Here is a 17,146-nt window from a genome sequence, read left to right as displayed (position 1 = left end):
TTCCAGTACACTGCATGTCAAATACAGTATGCTAAAAAACAGGAAGTCCTACTACATCCAGCTTCATTTTGCAGCATGTAAGTCAGCATGCTTTTCTGCCCATTCTGACCCACAATCCTCTGTGCAGCTGAAGATGCTTCACATATGTCATGGTGTCTCACTGGAGCCTGAGCAGCCAAGAGCCCATTTGGAATTTCAGGAATAGATAAATGTTTGTTTGTGAAGACCAAAAAAGCAGGAAAATGCTGGGAAGTGAAAAAAATGATCATCAAATAATTGAAGCTAAATGGAAAACTAGAAAGCCTTGAATGAAACAGTGATATTTATTGATGTATTTCGGCATATTTTAGACTCACTTGATCACCTTTACCACATTTTGTTGGTTTCAGAGCTCCATAAGAAACATGAGTCATCACTGAAATCATAAACATATAAATCTGGCAACGTTTCCACAAAGTGGGGATACAAAAAAATCATAAAATGAGCCTGAATTGTCTTGCAGTATCTATATATCATTTACATTATGTAACATGTAAAAAATTGGCCTTTTCTGCAGTGCGAAACATTGACAAGGAACAGACAAACCTCAAGTGGTGTCTCCCATTTAAATCTTAATACTTCACCATTCTCTTTACTTGATTTGTCATATGAACACAGGATCAGACATATTTACCGCCCCCATCATGTACAGTAAAAACTGATCCAATATAAATATTCTAACATCATTCTGTTTGTTTGTTTTCTTCTTTACAATATGTCCTACAGATTTTGCACACTGGCGCTGTATTTACACTGTACAAAGACAATTTAGCAAAATGTATACAATCTATCGTTTTGTAAGCAGTGTTTCCATCATCACTTAATGCTTTCTCATTCATTTGGGTCCTCTCCAGACCAACAAAAACAGCTCCGAGGAATCATGCGTTAAGTGGCTTTTAAATGTCAATATTTCCATTTGTGCTGTTTCTTTAGAAGCTGGAAGAACCATATAAAATGTTAAAGAAAAAAATACTTCAGAGTAATTTGTTCTATTCCTCCAGTAGAAAGGGGAGAAGTGTTAAACTAGCTTATTACAGGCACCACAGGTCAGGACGATGGCAGTGAATAAAGTACAACATAAGCTCTACAGTATGTCTCGTATTTGTCTTCCAGTCAGTCCTCTCCCAAGTATGCACGCTTCATCGTTATTAATCGCAATAACAAAGCGGTGCATGAGTATTGCTTTATGTGAGTGTTGGCTGATGTCCTGGCTGTTACAGATACTATTCTGCAGCTCTAAGTTTTAGATTCTGAATTCCCATTTCCTGTCAAAGTGCCTTCAAGCTAAAAACAGACGTGCTTTCATACTGTCAGCTCTCTGCATGAGAACCTCAGTTAATTGGCCACAATTTAAATGAAACTCAGTGGATTCTTTGTGTTTTTTTGATGATGATGATATGTAGTCCAGTTAAGTGTATCAGCTGTACCCTCAAGTTAACAATGGAAATGTACACGTCTTTCCTTTGTTTGAATCTGCAAGCAGTGAGTTCAGCTGGATGGGAATGCAAAAGAACAGACAAACACCAACAAAACAAATTGAGGAATTGAGGATTTAAAATTTGCAATGTGCCTATAAGCTGTCAAAAGATCATCTGGTGCTTCAGCTAAGGAACTGACTGAACCAGAAGATTAAAATGAAAGGAATGTAGACAGCTTCCCTCAATCAACTGTTCGTTTCAGTTGAGCCTCGGAGGGAATCGTGGGACGCTGTTGCTGCTGTTATTTCTTGTATTTTGCTCTTTAAGCTTGCTCCTATTTTTGTTTTCCGACTTCACACGGTCTCTCAATCTCTGCATTTCCAACCGGCTGCTTTTCCTCTGCAGTTCAGGTCTTCATTCCGACAACTTTCGCTCACACACTTCAGTTTGGTTCAGCTCCGCTCCGTTTGGTTCAGTGCAGGCAGCCAGTGGGACTTCTTTTATGTACAACAACCGGAGAGGGTGCAATCACACTCGCAAAAGTGCTCGACTGTGTGAAAGTGTGTGTTTGTATGTGTGTATATTCCAGACAGACCCACTGATCCACAGGACTGCTGCCCACCTGGTTTGCCTGTTTGCCAGGCAGAAATAAGCTTACAGGTCTATCTGTTCCTCTGCAGGCGACCAGTGTTAGGAAATGATGGCAGGACACCACCGCACCACCGTCAGGTTGTCGGCGCTCACCGACCGCTTCTTGGCTAGTTTTTTCAAGTCCTTGTACTTGTCATCACACAATCGAGAGATTGCCTGAAAGTCAAAAAAAGCACAAATGAAATTTAGATTAATTTTAGTAAAAGTGACTGAATGAGATCTCTGTCTGTGTGTGTTTGTCTTTGTGTACAAGAAATGAGCATATGAAAAAAGGTCCTGAGAGTGGTCGTAAAGTTTTCCCTCTTACATCACGGTTCAGTTTTTGTAGTCTCACTGTATTGCAGATTTTTAAAATTGTATATATCTAATTTTGTATCGCGGATTTTTCATTATATTGAGGGATTTTACATTATATAGGTATTCTTATATATTTATTAGGGATGTAACAAAAAGGTCAACTCACAAAACGATATGAAATACGAAACAGAACTCACGATACGAAATACTCACAATATGAAATAAAGATTAAAGAAAATCCCCAACAGTAAGGAGTTATGCAAAATGTCATTTTCTTTATTAGATATACAAAAAATAATGCTGCATCAGTACAAAATAAATAATCGATTTATTTGATGAAGGAGCGTCAGCTAATTCCTTAACCTCGTCTTCCTCCGTTTTGAAGCGAGTGTTTTGCTACGGTAAGCGAGGAGGGTCAAAAATCATCAGTCTCAGTGGTGTGCAGCGCCCCTTTGCGTTTTTTACTTCGTGCGTCTTTGAATTTTATTTTGTCATTTTTTATTCCACGAAATTTCGTTTCACCCCTAATATTTATTATTTTCATTATTTTTGTGGATAAATTAAGCATTTTCTAGCCTAAAAATTAAAACAATCTAAAAAATATATAAAAAAGAGTAATTAAAACATATTAAAAGAATATTAAATCGAAATAAAATGCATAGTGTGTAGCGCAGATTGGCTCAGCGACCGTAGCATCAGCCTCTTCCGTCTCCTCTGTCTCCTGTGTATAGCATGCATTCAGCTTCTCGTCTTTATTACAAGCTCTACGATGTCGATCAAACATTCTGCACCTTCTAAAGTTTCTGGCACCGAACCCAAGCACCAGAGGAAGATGCATACCATTAATTACGTAGCTTTAAGAGTGTAGAAAGTGTTTAAGAACATAGGAAAGATTTATACTAAGAGTGTGGGGAGGGTTTCTAAAGCCTCAAAATATATATAGATAATAAAATAAATACATGGTCGCTACTTTGCAGATGTTTGCCTATCGTGGGCGGTTCTGGAATGTAACCCCCTTAATAGATGAGGTACCTCTGTACTGTGTATGCATGGAGGCTTTCACAGCAGGGCCCTACAGGATGTATGAGCAGTTACTGTTCAGAGACTGTGTGATACCACAACAGTGGGATGTTTGCTACACATATTTTTTTGACCCCTGCTCCACAGATTGCAAATTGGAGAGAAGAAAACACCAAATTTGGTTCCAATCAGCAGCAGTTTGGATGATCCAACCTTCATGTGACGGGTCATCGCTGGTGATACGATGGGTCTGTGGCTACGACTGAAGTAAGAAGAAAAGAGCCCGTGACCCTGACACTAAGCCTGCCCTGTCAAGATTTTAACATCCTGAGTTGGCTGAGGAACAAAAATTGGCACATCCAACCAGAACAGTGGCACATTGGTATGTGAGTGCTCCAACTGCAGCGTGTGCCGTTTACAGCACGGCTTCTTTGGCCACTAGATTTGGTAGCCTGTGTCTTTGTCTTCTTCCCCAAAATGAAATTTCAGTTGTTGGGTCACGCAGTGGAGCAGATTCTGTTCTTGATTTTAGGTGCAGTCTCATGTCTTTGTGTAGTCATTACTCTACAATGCTGTGACAGACTGTGTTTACACAACAAGCATGTTTGGAGAAATTTATCTAAGCTCTGCTCAGTACAGATAGCATGGGCAAGTGAGAGCAATGGTATGAAGTCTGAAGTGCCATTTTCTGTTACAAAGCTGTTCCCAATATATCTCAACAGCAATGAAATAGCAACTAAACACAGGAAATATTTCCAAAACGGAAAGTTTCCTAAGTTGACAAGAGTACAGTCGTAGAAAAGTTACAAAAAAAGTTTTGAAATCTCAGCATTCTGGCTGAAAATCTCTCATCTGTTTCTTCTAATTTTGTCCTGTCTTTTATGACTACTGGCTTCTGTATTCTTTTAGTTTCTGGGACATTTAACAGAGGGCCAGCCAGACTCGTTCTCAGCAATCTTTGGCTATTTTGAGATAATCAAGACGTGTTTGTTTATTCATTATTAGCGATAATGTGGGAAATAGTTGTACCAACAAAGAGTAAATAAGTAAATGAATTTAATAATTCCACTTGCTAACTGGAGACAGACCACCCTCACTTTTATCTCTTTTTAAAACTAAATGGATTACAAACATTATTGATGTGTCTAATCGCAGCTGTGCTTTTCCTGCCACAAAATGTCAAATTGTCTGCTGTGAAGAAGTTTTGGTGAAGCAGATCTTATGGACAGAAAACAAATTAGACAAGGACAGCCGTGATATTTCAAACACTAACGAAAGCGAGGCTGCAGGGCAGGAGGGATGAGACAGATGTTGAGGCAGTGAAGCTAATTACACAGCAACACGGCTCCACATCGTCCTTCACCCGGCAGAGGATCTACGCTCTATTTTGTGCATGTGTGTCGAGCAGAGGATCTTCAAAATACTCATTACCCAGATGGCCTCGGTTCATTGTATTTCTCATCCTAAGTTTGTTTCAGATGTGATCAAAACGATATGAATTTTTACCCCCGATACTTTTTTTGCATGACCTGAATTCAAAATCGGTGTTTGTTTTCACTCCTCACCTCTAGTTTCTGGGCTTTGTCCCTGCTGAGGGGTTCCAGGGGGAAGCTGAGGTTGTTGGCTTCGGCCAGGGAGCGCAGGTCAAAGTAATACTTGGCGTAGACGCTGGACGGCACGTTGATATTGAACTGCAGCAGCTCCAGGAACTGACGCTCCAGCTCATTCCTTTAACACAGACAGAGGAGAGATGTGAGCCTTTGATAAGCTGGAAACACCAGATTTGATTAGAAGTAAGACCTAGCTGAGATCGCAATAAAGTTAGTTAGACTATTAAAAATCTTCCTGTCTACAACGACATCCTGCATAGAGCAAGAGATGAGACAAAGAGACTAGAGAGGAAGCGTTCGTCCACAGGAGGCCTTCCTCCTGGCAAATCCAGCCATATAACGAACCCATACACATGCGCTGAGTAAATCCCCAGTACACCCACCACACATAAGCCTTTCCTCATAATGAAAGGGAATGCTTTCTAAGCAGGGAGCTCTGAGCATGATGTGTAAGAAAGAATATTAATCCCACATCCTGAAAATGCTATTGTCATGCACTGCCTCATGCTCGACAGCTCTGTGATCCCTTCTGCAGCGCGGTGACTGCTGCTTTCATCTGTTTCTCTCCAGTCATGACCGATTCATTTTGCATTGTAACTCTCCATCGCTTCTTCCTAGCCTTTGTTCCTCGCCCACGCACATTTACAGGCATGCAGCAACAGACGAGCTAAATTTAGACCCCACGGTAGCCAAACTCTTCCCAATAATGCTGCTTCTTTCTTATCTTGCCGTGACACTCATTCAGCTATTCCTTGCACTGCAAAAACTCAAAATCTTCTTGTTTGTTTGTCTTATTTTTGGTCAAAATGTCTCATCCCACTTGATTTAAGATAAATTCACTTAAAAAGTGACATTTCAATAAGATGGAGGAACTTGTTTTAAGGCAATGCATCTTAAATGTCTTGTTTTGAGTTGTATTTTACAAGAAAACTCAAAATGAGTTTTATACATCTCAAATTAGGAGGCTACATGAAAGCAAAAATCTATTTTTGAGTGAAAAACTGCATTTTTTAAAAATCATGTCTGGCTTATTTTAAGACACCTCAGCTTGACAATCCTGGTAAAATATAGCTTAAAATAAGTTTAACTCTTGTGTCGTCCTGCAGGCCAAATTGACCCGTTTTAAAGTTTGAAAATGTGGGGAAAAAAAAAAATTGCAGTGAAACTTCTGATGTCCACATTGCCAACATTTTTGGGAAATTTTTGAACATTTTTTGGTGGGAAAAAAAGAAATGTTAAAAATGTTTATTAAGAACATTCACATAGAAAATCAACCAAAATCCAGCAAATTTTGCTGGATTTTGGTTGATTTTTATGTGAATGTTCTTAAAGAAAATATCAGAAATTTTACTGTTATATATGTAATCTCTTTAGATATTTTTCAGATTTTTTTTTTGGAAGATTTTTACTCATTTTTTGAGAACTTTCTTGCCAAATTTGGGGATTTAAAAAAAAAAATTTCAGGGAAACTTTTAAGGAATTATTGGAATTTCTTCCTGACGGTTTTGCAAATTTTCAGAAATTGGGGGAATTTTTTTTGCTGAATTTTGGAATTTTTTCAGACAAGGAAACAATATTTTTGGTGCTCGTAAAAGAAGACAGCAGGAGGGTTAAAATAAGTTTTCCCAGCTAATTTTAAGATCTCAACATTCTAAATATCATATCTTAATTCAAGTAATCTTACCAAGACATTTTCACTTGTTCTATTGGCAGATTTTTTCACTTATTTTAGGGTAGAAATTCCTTGAAATTGTTTTTATTTTGTTGTTTTGAGAGGAGCATTTTTTCCAGTGTGTGTTTCGCTGCTCCTCCACATTCTTCCCAGACATCTCTGCTGTTGTTTTAAGGTCACTAGGTGGGAAGGGGAATTCAGAGGGCTATTTTTCCAGAGCAGGGATACGGGCAAATACTGAGTCGCCGTCCGGTAAATTGCCATATGGGACCACAGCAAAAGCACGTGCTGAGCTCTACTGACTGGGGAGAGTCCTAAACAGGTGGACTACAGACGTCGCTCTTTGAATCTGAGCGCAGGGACAAGAATAGACAGCCACCAGCGCAGAGGAGTGTGAAAGCAGCAGGGGTCAGAGGTGGCAGCAGAGGCAACATGTCTGCAGCATCGTGTTCCTCCTCAGGATAAGCCAGCCAAGATTCCTGTGGATTTGAGATGGATGTGGTATATAGGGCAGAGCGGTGTGTCCTCATGCTCAAGATGCCTCCTCTCTGTCAACAGGGAGGTCAAGTATGACACACAGCAGTGTCAAATTAAATTCTTAATTAAATCTAAAGCCAAACCGTGGAAAATAAATTTTGTTTCAGAGGGCTTCTTGTGCATTTGTCATTGTCAGCTTGTTAGAAACTAATAAAGCAGTGTTGTTTTATGGGATGATGACACGATAGCATGCAGATTATTACCATTTATTCTGAGCGAAATGATCCAAGAGGAGCTGATATAAGCTTTGATATGCGCTCATCTTTATCTCTAATATCTTCATCACTAATAGAGCGTAGTCAGTACGTCGTTAGAGTCTGCATCATGATGCCTTTGATGCTGCTCCCTGGCTGAAGTCTTTAGGAGCCAAACCAAGCTCCACAACAGCAGTGTAACAAAATGTGCAGAGGTCACCCTGAGCGTGTCCAGACCACCATGCATGTGACTCTTAACGCTTCTTGAACACAGGCTGACTCCACAAACACTGGCTATTCTGAGCCTAGTCACACTCTGACTGCTGGTCACTAAATGGGGTGATAGCAGACACAGTAGCAGAGAGGAAATTAATAACAATCTGTCTGTTCAGACGTGACGTATCGACCTCCGCACAAGATCACTTCTGAGTTCAAGCTTCTAGAGTGACGGCAGAAGCTCTTGTCTTTACAACATGCTGCAGTGATGTGTCCCATGTAGTTTAAAGATCTGAAATAAAAAACAGTTTAGCATTCTACTGCTGACCTTGTGGTGCATACATTGCATGTCAGTGCGGGGCATATTGACTCAGTGAGGCTGCTATATGATGACACTTGTCTCCTGTGATTTTGGCACAACCCATCTTCAACGTGCACCTATATCGAAAGCAATTTAATCCTCAAACTCAAGCCGCGATTATATTCATCTTATGTGGACACCTTGGAGACATAATTGTTGTTATTATAGTACTTTTCTACTTTATTTGAAGGATTTTGTTCCATATGCACCAGTACCAGTCAAAAGTTTGGACACACCTTCTCATTCAATTATTACTGAAGATTAACAGTGTTCTGTTTACAACATAATTCCATACATATTATTTTACAGTTTTTATGTCTTTAGTATTAATCTACAATGTGTAAAATAATCAAATAAAAACTATTGAATGAGAAAGTGTGTCCAAACTTTTGACTGGTAGTGTATGTGCAGTAAGTTGTATCTACTTATTACAAACATACACTACTGCCCTTATAGCGCAGTGGAGACACATTACGGGCAAAGATTTTGTCTGTACTGTTACAAACTTGGTTAGATAGCAACATTTACATTGCGTGTATCCTAGCGTACCCACACATAAATTTAACACTGGCCTACCACTTCTAAAAGGCACTGCCAGTGCTTTGTTTATATTTTTCTAAAGATACATCCGTAACTAGCCGGGAGGTGCTAGATGTTAAATGTTGCTGTGCACAAGGTTATACTTGGTGTTAAACTGAACATTATAGCCCTATAAGGTACAGCCAATTCCAGCCATTTTCAGTACAAAAAATCGCTAATATTTTATTTGTAAATAAAAATATGACAAGAAATACAGGGAATATTGGACGCGCATCGCGAGGTGCATTTCCTCGAAAACGACCTGGAGTATATACTGACTTCAAGACATGTTTTGGACAAAATATGTTACTGGCTTGTTTCGTCTGAATGTCCAAGGTTGGATTATGGCCGTTTTTTGTGGAATATTTTCATCTGTGTGTAATAATGAACCCGCAAATGTGAGTCGCGCTGTGTACGTTGAAGCCGTGTACAGAGAACAGATGGATGGATATTCGTTGTTTGTCGGACAAATGTGTTTTTCTCACCCGCTGTGGTAATCGCATCTGAAAGTGGTTTATACCGGCGGATTCATGAGAATCTAAGCTTTCCATCGGCGTATAGTGTTTGTATAGTCGCACTTGCAGCTTCAGACATTTAAGGAAATGCTTATGCAGATCTCAAAGTGTTCGGCGGGCGGAACACTGAAGCGCAACGGGTTAACTCATTTGAACTCATTTTTGTAGCCAGCCCCAAGTGGAAGAATTGCAGTTTCTGGCACTTAAATATTGATGTCAGAATTAATGCAGAAAGAACATGGAAACAGAAGCAATCCTGCTGAGCCAGAAATTACAACCCAGGATCTTCTAGTTTTGAAGGGACTACTTTGCACTTCAGTTTTTGGTCTGCTGGTCAGATTAAACTCTGGCACTGTAACTTTAAGGAATTTTAAGGGCAGTTGTCACTACTTTTTCCACCCAGAACAGACAAAATTAATTATTCGAGACAATAATCTGCAGATAAATTGATAATGAAAACAATTGTCAGTTACAGTCTTTGGTTTAAAGCAGCTGACTTCCAGAAATTTAACAAGATCAAACCATGGGTAAAAGCTATGTGTCTTTCAGTGAAGGCCATCACACAGAAAAGCTACATTTCAGGTCTGGCGCTACAGATGCTGTGCCATTCAACAGACACCTTGCAGGTTTGTTTGTATGCAAACTCACAGTCCCTGCTCCAAACTGCTCCTTGTCTCTAAATGAACATTCAACAGTCTAAGAAAATATGTGACAGTATGCTCTCCTATGCTACTGTTACATATTTAAACCATCATATGCTATATTCAGTCATGTGATTCTGCACCTCCCACTCAAGGACACTGGTTTGCTTTTGAGAGAAGCTGTTGTGGTGGAACCAGTCCAGATTTTTCTCAGTCATGGCTGTCCTGTGGGGCAGAACACAGCTTCCACAGAAAAGAAAAGGGAGAAATTACAGCTCATTTCTATTCCTTCATCATCAGTTGATAATATATTTCTTTGAGCATCATCCAATTTGCAACTATTCACCTGCTGAGCTGCAGTATTCTGGCTATTTTCAAAAGTCTGTCCACCTGATGAGATATTTTCTAAGACCTTATAGTAATATTTTTGGATAAAAGAGCTCTGTGTTGTTTACTATGTGTAAATGGCTTTATCCTTCCAGAGAATTACTGACCGTTGCACATGAACAGAACCAGCTAACAGTAAAGTTAATACATCACCTGTAGCCGATTTATGGCGTTTTCAGCTTCTCATTAGAATATGCGATGAAAACAAAAAACTAGGTCATAAAAAGTTGGTCATGGAGGCTAAGCTAGACTAACTGTGAGCAAAATTACATTTAGAGCATAGAAATCACACAAGATATGTTCTGCTTTGGAAATAACACATAATTGCCCTTCTGTGTGCAAGTTGCATTTGTGAGCGCATTTCAATTAGTTTGTGTCGATGAGCTCTTTAGGTTCGTTTCCAGTGACTCACATGTCCTCCACAGTGATATCCTTGAGAATTTGGCAGTAGTCGACGTTCCACACCGCCTGGTCGTCCCAGACCTTAGAAGCAAGGAGAATGGCTCCCAACACGATACGCTTCCAGTTGGCTGGGCAAATATCGATCTCAGCGTAGGTCAGAAGCCTCTCCAGATACACCTGAGATGAAGAAATGTGTCACAAATAAGTGCCCTAGAAGAACACTCTCTTGTTATCTTCTTTGAACAAATATAAATAATTGAGAAATCTGTGAAGTGTGTCTTTTTCCCCAAAGCTCCAGCAAGGATGAGAAATAAAATCAAAAACAGATCTCACAATGAAATGAAAGATTGACAAACTAGCTCAAGACTTATGACACTCATTACAAATGTCAAACACACTGAGTGTAATGAGTCAATCACTAAACTGTTATCCTCTGCTTTTACTTCACCCCTCATATGCTAACACCTTTGATTACCAAACTGAAACCTCTGATGTTTTAGTTGATGCAAAATTATAATTTTAGCAGAACACACAGAAGAAAAGCAAGTAAATGACACAACAGCAATCATATCAATTGTTTCCTCATATTTCTTCGGTACTTAATTACCTTCTGCTCTCACTGCCTTCATTCATTTGGAGAGTTACTTCGCTGCTTTATTGTTTCTCAGTCCGCTGCCTACTCCTCCTCCAAGATGTCAGAGGCTGATGAAATCCAGCTTCCCCGGAGCTCCCTCATAAAATATCCATGCCAATCGAACCCCTTCGTCTCTCTTTCCGTTTCTCTCTGTCTCTCAGTAGCCAGAATTCCCACATTCTAAACATCACACAGCGCACAGAACCCGCAGGCACCTGATCCTTACAAGCTGGAATATTTGTACAAAAGATGACTCTTCAGATCCACTAATCATTTTGTTACAATCTGAGACAGAAAGTATTCTATTTGATTTCATAGCTTGAAGCACTGGAGCTGCAGTGACTCGCTGCATGGAGAAAAGAAACATTTTGCTCAAGGAACTTACAGCGTCTTTCACATTTTTGTCATTGAAGCTCATACCCCAAAATTCTACAATATTTCTTCCCTAAAGTATTTAACAGACACTTTTTGTTAAGAGTGCACAAGCAGAAATTTGCCATATTTAGTTTTAGCTTTCTTGTATGTATTTTAATTAGAATTTTCCATTAGTTTTCAGTATAAACAGTTATGGTACTTTTATTTCTGTAATTTCAATAAATATTTCATTATGCTGCTGTCCATTTCAGCTTTTGCATTCATGATAATTGCTGTACTCAAGGAATGATGCCAAACTTTCTGAAACAGGCATGGTGTTATTGGTTCCCGTGGCTTTCTTGGCTCACTGGGGATTTTTCATTTTCCATAAATAATATTTATTGCACATTCAACTGAATTCAGAAAAGTTAAGACTTGCTGAAAACTTCGAAATGTGTCGTCTCTCAGATGACAAGTGTGACTGCAGAGATGCTGTATTTTTTATGGCAGAATGGAATATACTGTGCTTTTCACTTCTTGTAATTCTGTCTGAATGTGCTCAGTGGCAGAGCTGTCACTGTAATGTGCCCTCAAGACCTGAAATGAATACTGGTAGACAGTTACTGGTCATCTGTTAGAGGTCTGGTACCATCTACTTAGATAACACTAGCTTATTGTTTGGACAATTTTTATTTTTTAGGAATTGAACTTTTATTTTACTGTGCAAGCTATTAATAAGAAATTCATATTTACAATGGCAGTCTGGGGTTGGCAGTGGAGATTTAAGGAGAAGGATGTGAGGTTGTGAAAAGGAAGTAAAAATATCCCATTTTGCAGCTGGGTTGGACTTGTCCACTCGAACAACTCAGGTGGCTAATTGGTCATGTCACGCTGGGTTGGGCTTTGTGCCTGCAGGCGATGCTAGCTTATCTCTGCTGTGGCTCAGATCTGGCAGCAGGCAGCAGGCACTGAAGAAAGCCCGCATGAAAAAAGAACCAGACCCCATGCTGGCACGCTCACTATACAAACAAGCACAACACGGGATGTAGAAGCAGAGTTTGGCCGACAGTAGCCCTGTTCAACCAGAATAAACCCAAATGATTACACTTTGTGACTCCCAGGCTCATGTCACACACACACACACATCTGACAAAACTACCAGTCTCTCTTTTCCTTTTTAACCACCTACTCTGTAAAACACCTTTCTTGATGTTGGACCTTTATGATTTGTTTTCTGCTGAGATCATTCGGACTCATATTGTTAGTACACAGAAATTATTTCCTGCTCTTCATCTTTTGCTCTGTGGCCAGTTCAGGAGCATTCATTTTCTGTGTGACACACCAGTGAATCACCCAAAACTGGGTTTGGTAATGCCAGAATATGACCTGCGGAGCAGTAGCTTAATATCTTACAATGAGTTGCTTGTGCATGAAATGTTCTTGGTTCTGTCGACTGGAAATATTAAGTACTAATTTGCTTTCACAAAAGAACACTCTCTGGATTTCTGACTTTTCCATCCACGATAGAAACCTTCACTTTCCTCCTCTATGATGTAATGACTGTGGAGGGAAGGAAGATGCCCAGCTTCCATCTCAACTCCCCTGTCTAAAGTTAGCTGTGTCAGCTCAGCTAACCCCATAACCACCAGCCAACAGCCCCATTCAATTACTGATGGCATGCCACACTTTACTCTGGGGGAATGGAGGAGGCAAGCCAAATGCCAGCCTGTGCTCTGTGTGGACTTAAGTTTTAGACAGTTTTTGTCAAAGACATGGACCAAGTTACCAAACTATTAGCTACTGTAGTCAACATCTGTGGCCAAGTACAAAACTTAGTGCTTCTCATACATACAAAAAACCTAAAATGCATCTTCTTGTTTAGTTTGTTGTCATTCCAGTCTGCTCCTGCTAATGACTGGAATTTGTTACAAAAACATTTTAACTAGATAAATTCATCTTTTTTGCTGTGTTTAACGGTTTACTTATGGACAAGTGTCATCTGTAAATTAAAGAAGTCTGTTGAATTAACTGGTCATTAAATTATTATCATTTTGATTGTTTTTCGTTTTTGTTCTCTTCCCTCTTCTTCTTTTCTCGGTGACATATCGTCTTCTGGCCCATAAAATTGAATTCACAGATATTCAATGTTTCAGCAGTTTTTAATTCATCATGTGTGACATGCAGCGCAGAAAAGAAAATGAATCAAAGCTAAGCTTAAAATAAAAATTTGCCAACAATTAACGATTTGTGGGCTGGACACTGGTTAGCACTGTTGCCTCACAGCTAGAAGATCTCCGGTTCAAATCCCGGCCTGGGCCTGGGATCTTTCTGCATGGAGTTTGCATGTTCTCCCTGTGCATGCGTGGGTTTTCTCCGGGTACTCCAGTTTCCTCCCACAGTTCAAAAACATGCTGAGGTTAATTGATTATTCTAAATTGTCTGTAGGTGTGAATGTGATTGTTTGTCTCTATGTGTAGCCCTGTGATGAACTGGTGACCTGTCCAGGGTGTCCCCGCCTTCACCTTAAGTCAGCAGGAATAGGCTCCAGCCACGCTGCAACCCTAACAAGTTGTGTATAGATGACTGATGGATAAATAAATGATTTGCACTCAACAAATCAAGTAAAACAAAGAAAACAAATTGGTGCTCCTTTGCACAACCAAGAATTCAGTTTTTGCTTTTGATGTACATCATAACTATATCAGATTGCACAAAAGATGATGTTTGAGTTCCCTCTATTTGTAGCCATGCTTGTTGTTTCCATGAGAAAAATGATTTCAGTCAGTACCAATGGGACAGGAGGAAAAAACACCCAGAAACTATTTGGGGTAGAGAGGGTTAGCCTCTTGACATCTGAATTTATTTACAATTATATTTCAAAAAATGTTTGCGTGTTTTTGCTTTCCAGCTGATGCTAAAATAAGTGGAGACTGTTAAATTGTCTATTACACATAAAGCATATATAATAATAATAACAGATGTATAATAATTAGGTCCCACTCCGACCAGTCCTATGAGAAACCCGTGCACGTACTGAATATGCACAAACCGGCATTCAGGGAACGAATACGCTATCTCAGCTGCAGTCTGAATGAATGTGGTATGATGCAAATTTGTGACAATAAGCGTCAAAGAGTTAATGTAATGTCTGGTAAGACAAGGGTGTAATGATAAAATAATGCAGACACTGAGACTAAATAGTTCAATGTAATTGCTTTCCAACAATTTTCTGGACAACAGGACACACCCATCTGAACACATGCAGCTGACACATTTGTGCATCTGTCAGGAAGTAGAGCAACTTAATACTAGGTCATGAGTAAATAATAACCAAGCACTTTCCTGGACTCCAGGGACGCACGTGTCGGGCAGAGTGACAACGTGTGGTAACTGGTAAGAAATGTTTCTGGGCAGATGAGTGGGGACAGAGAGGGAATTAACTTCCAAATGAGCATGGCTAATACAATTTAGTAAAGTATAGATAAGTAGAGAAGTATATCAGCTCTATCCCTTACTCCCTTATGAGTGGATATGCATATTCCTCTTCATGAAATTAGTGTATTCTAAAGCAGACACTAATTCTAAACTTCATAAAAGATTACAGCTTGACAACATGACACCATATTTTCTCTAAATCCTAATTGAATATTTGTGTAATTAAATGAAAACAGATCAAGTATTAAACAATTTAAGGCTTAAAGAAGGGAAAAAGTGCATGTAATATGCTACAGAGACTTAGTCAATGGAGAAGAGAGAGAGAGAGATGAGATGCACAGGTGAGCAATACAAGATGTCATTAGTCATGGAGAGAGGACCTAATGCACAGCAAAGCATCAATTACATTCTAATTAGATTCTCGCTACAGGCACAGACGTACTTCACACCAAAGTCATTCTGAAAGGAAACTGTACGGATCAAACTAATATTGCCACTGATCTTCTGTTATCTTCCAATTTTCTGGTCTCTCTTGTGAAAATTAGTTCACTTTCCAACATTTTTTGGGCACATTTGCCTGAGGGATATGCTGAGCATTTTATAAGATTCTAGAGGAGGAACTGAAGTCCAAAAATAAAGAGAGAACAATCTAAGGAAGGCAGGGGTAAGACGGCAGCACATGACAGCAGAGAAGGCAAAAAAAAAGAGACCCAGGAAGCAACACTCCCTCCTAGTGTCAGCACTGCAATAGACACACATACACAAACACACAGACTCACCAAAGTGACGATGGCACACTCAGCAGTGAGCTGTGCAGCACTGAACAGCGTCCTGACGAAGCGGTAGATCTGCTTCTGCTCAGGATCATGCTTGTCATAATCAGCAGGAACCTCAGACTTCTACAAGGAACACCAGAAAACAAAGGATGGAATCAAATACGATGGAAAAGCACCCCATTTGATGTGATTGCTTTCAAAAATGGAAACAAACTGCTGTATGTTTTATTTTGGAAGGGTGTGTTTTGCAAGTTTTTAATGAGGAGCATCAAGTAAATTGGATGTATACATTTTCAGAATTAAACTCTGTGTGTGAAAATATATTCAACTGAAAATACGTCTGAAAGAACCAGATGGCTCCTGAGATTACAGAGCAAATTTCTACACTATCTGATGCATGTGAGCTTATTTGCTGTTCATCAGCATGTGTGGCTTCTCTGCCTGATGAATCCTGACAGCTCTATAGCTCGCCCATAATGGAAATTTATCCTCAGCTGAGGCCTTACTGAGAGTGGATGCAGTTTCTCATCGAAAATGTCTAACAACATTCTTCCGTCGACATCTCTGGAATGAAAGAAAGGCAGGAAAAATATCAGAGAAGGAAATAAAAACAGATGGCATGAGTCCATTTCAAATATGCCTGTTTGATAAACCATTTACGGCATTTACTGACAGTGCAAACACTATAGGATTCCTACCAGTAACAGTGAATATAAACCACACAACATTAGACCTCAGGCAAGAACATCTTTATTCTCTATTTTAAAATCTCTCTGTTCATTTTCTTCTGTCCTGAGATCCAACCTGTCCTCCACAGACTCGTTGCAAATTGTTATTTCACAGGAAGGTATACGCTGATAAGATCTGATCATTAGCATAATATGCTAACTCTGTATGAGGCAGCCTGCTTTTCTAGTTTGTGAGCGAAGTTTAATTCACAAAAATGTTGTGAAGAAAGAACTAGGGCCAATAGAAGTTTTGCTGCTGTTGTTGGATTCATGCTTGTACTTGTAATATTTCTATTTTTCAGGCTTATTCTTCTGTATTTCTCTGTTATGTAGCACAGTGTGAACAATGTTAGCCTACTTAGAACAGTCTCAATTCTCACAACAAAAGTCATTTTCCTGGACATCCAAAAATATATATTTATCAGAATCATAAACATATGATGACTACTTGAGTAATGTCTTGATTAAACAAAGTACTGGAACAATCTTGTGTCAGTGACAGCCTTAGAAAGACCTTCAGCATAGAGCTTCAATTTATACCGGCAGAAACTGTATTAGAGAAGGTAAAATATTAAGAAAATAATAATAAATCTACAACAGTCGCCAAACCGTAACATGGCAATAAAATTAGTAAACGATCATGCCATGATGAATAGAAACTTCTTTGTCATTTAGGGTTT

The 17,146-nt window shown here is 39.3% G+C and overlaps 1 protein-coding gene across 4 annotated transcripts in view; it reads right to left on the bottom strand.

The window, feature by feature from the left end:
• Positions 1 to 304: 304 nt before the first annotated feature.
• ccny (cyclin Y) overlaps positions 305 to 17,146 on the bottom strand; it is a 59,721-nt gene continuing 42,879 nt past the window's right edge. For all 4 annotated transcript variants that reach the window (XM_051940326.1, XM_051940324.1, XM_051940327.1 and 1 more), the window contains 5 exons: positions 16,245 to 16,302; positions 15,742 to 15,861; positions 10,550 to 10,716; positions 4,991 to 5,153; positions 305 to 2,264 (listed from right to left, as the gene is read on the bottom strand). In XM_051940326.1, the coding sequence (XP_051796286.1) occupies positions 2,148 to 2,264; positions 4,991 to 5,153; positions 10,550 to 10,716; positions 15,742 to 15,861; positions 16,245 to 16,302 (625 nt within the window). In that variant the 3' untranslated portion in view covers positions 305 to 2,147. The remainder of the gene's footprint in view (positions 2,265 to 4,990; positions 5,154 to 10,549; positions 10,717 to 15,741; positions 15,862 to 16,244; positions 16,303 to 17,146) is intronic.

This window comes from Acanthochromis polyacanthus, chromosome 20 (genome assembly GCF_021347895.1).
Source record: "Acanthochromis polyacanthus isolate Apoly-LR-REF ecotype Palm Island chromosome 20, KAUST_Apoly_ChrSc, whole genome shotgun sequence".
Taxonomy (NCBI): domain Eukaryota; kingdom Metazoa; phylum Chordata; class Actinopteri; family Pomacentridae; genus Acanthochromis; species Acanthochromis polyacanthus.
Note: the sequence above shows the minus strand (reverse complement) of the source record. Positions and strands in the feature narration are given on the sequence as shown.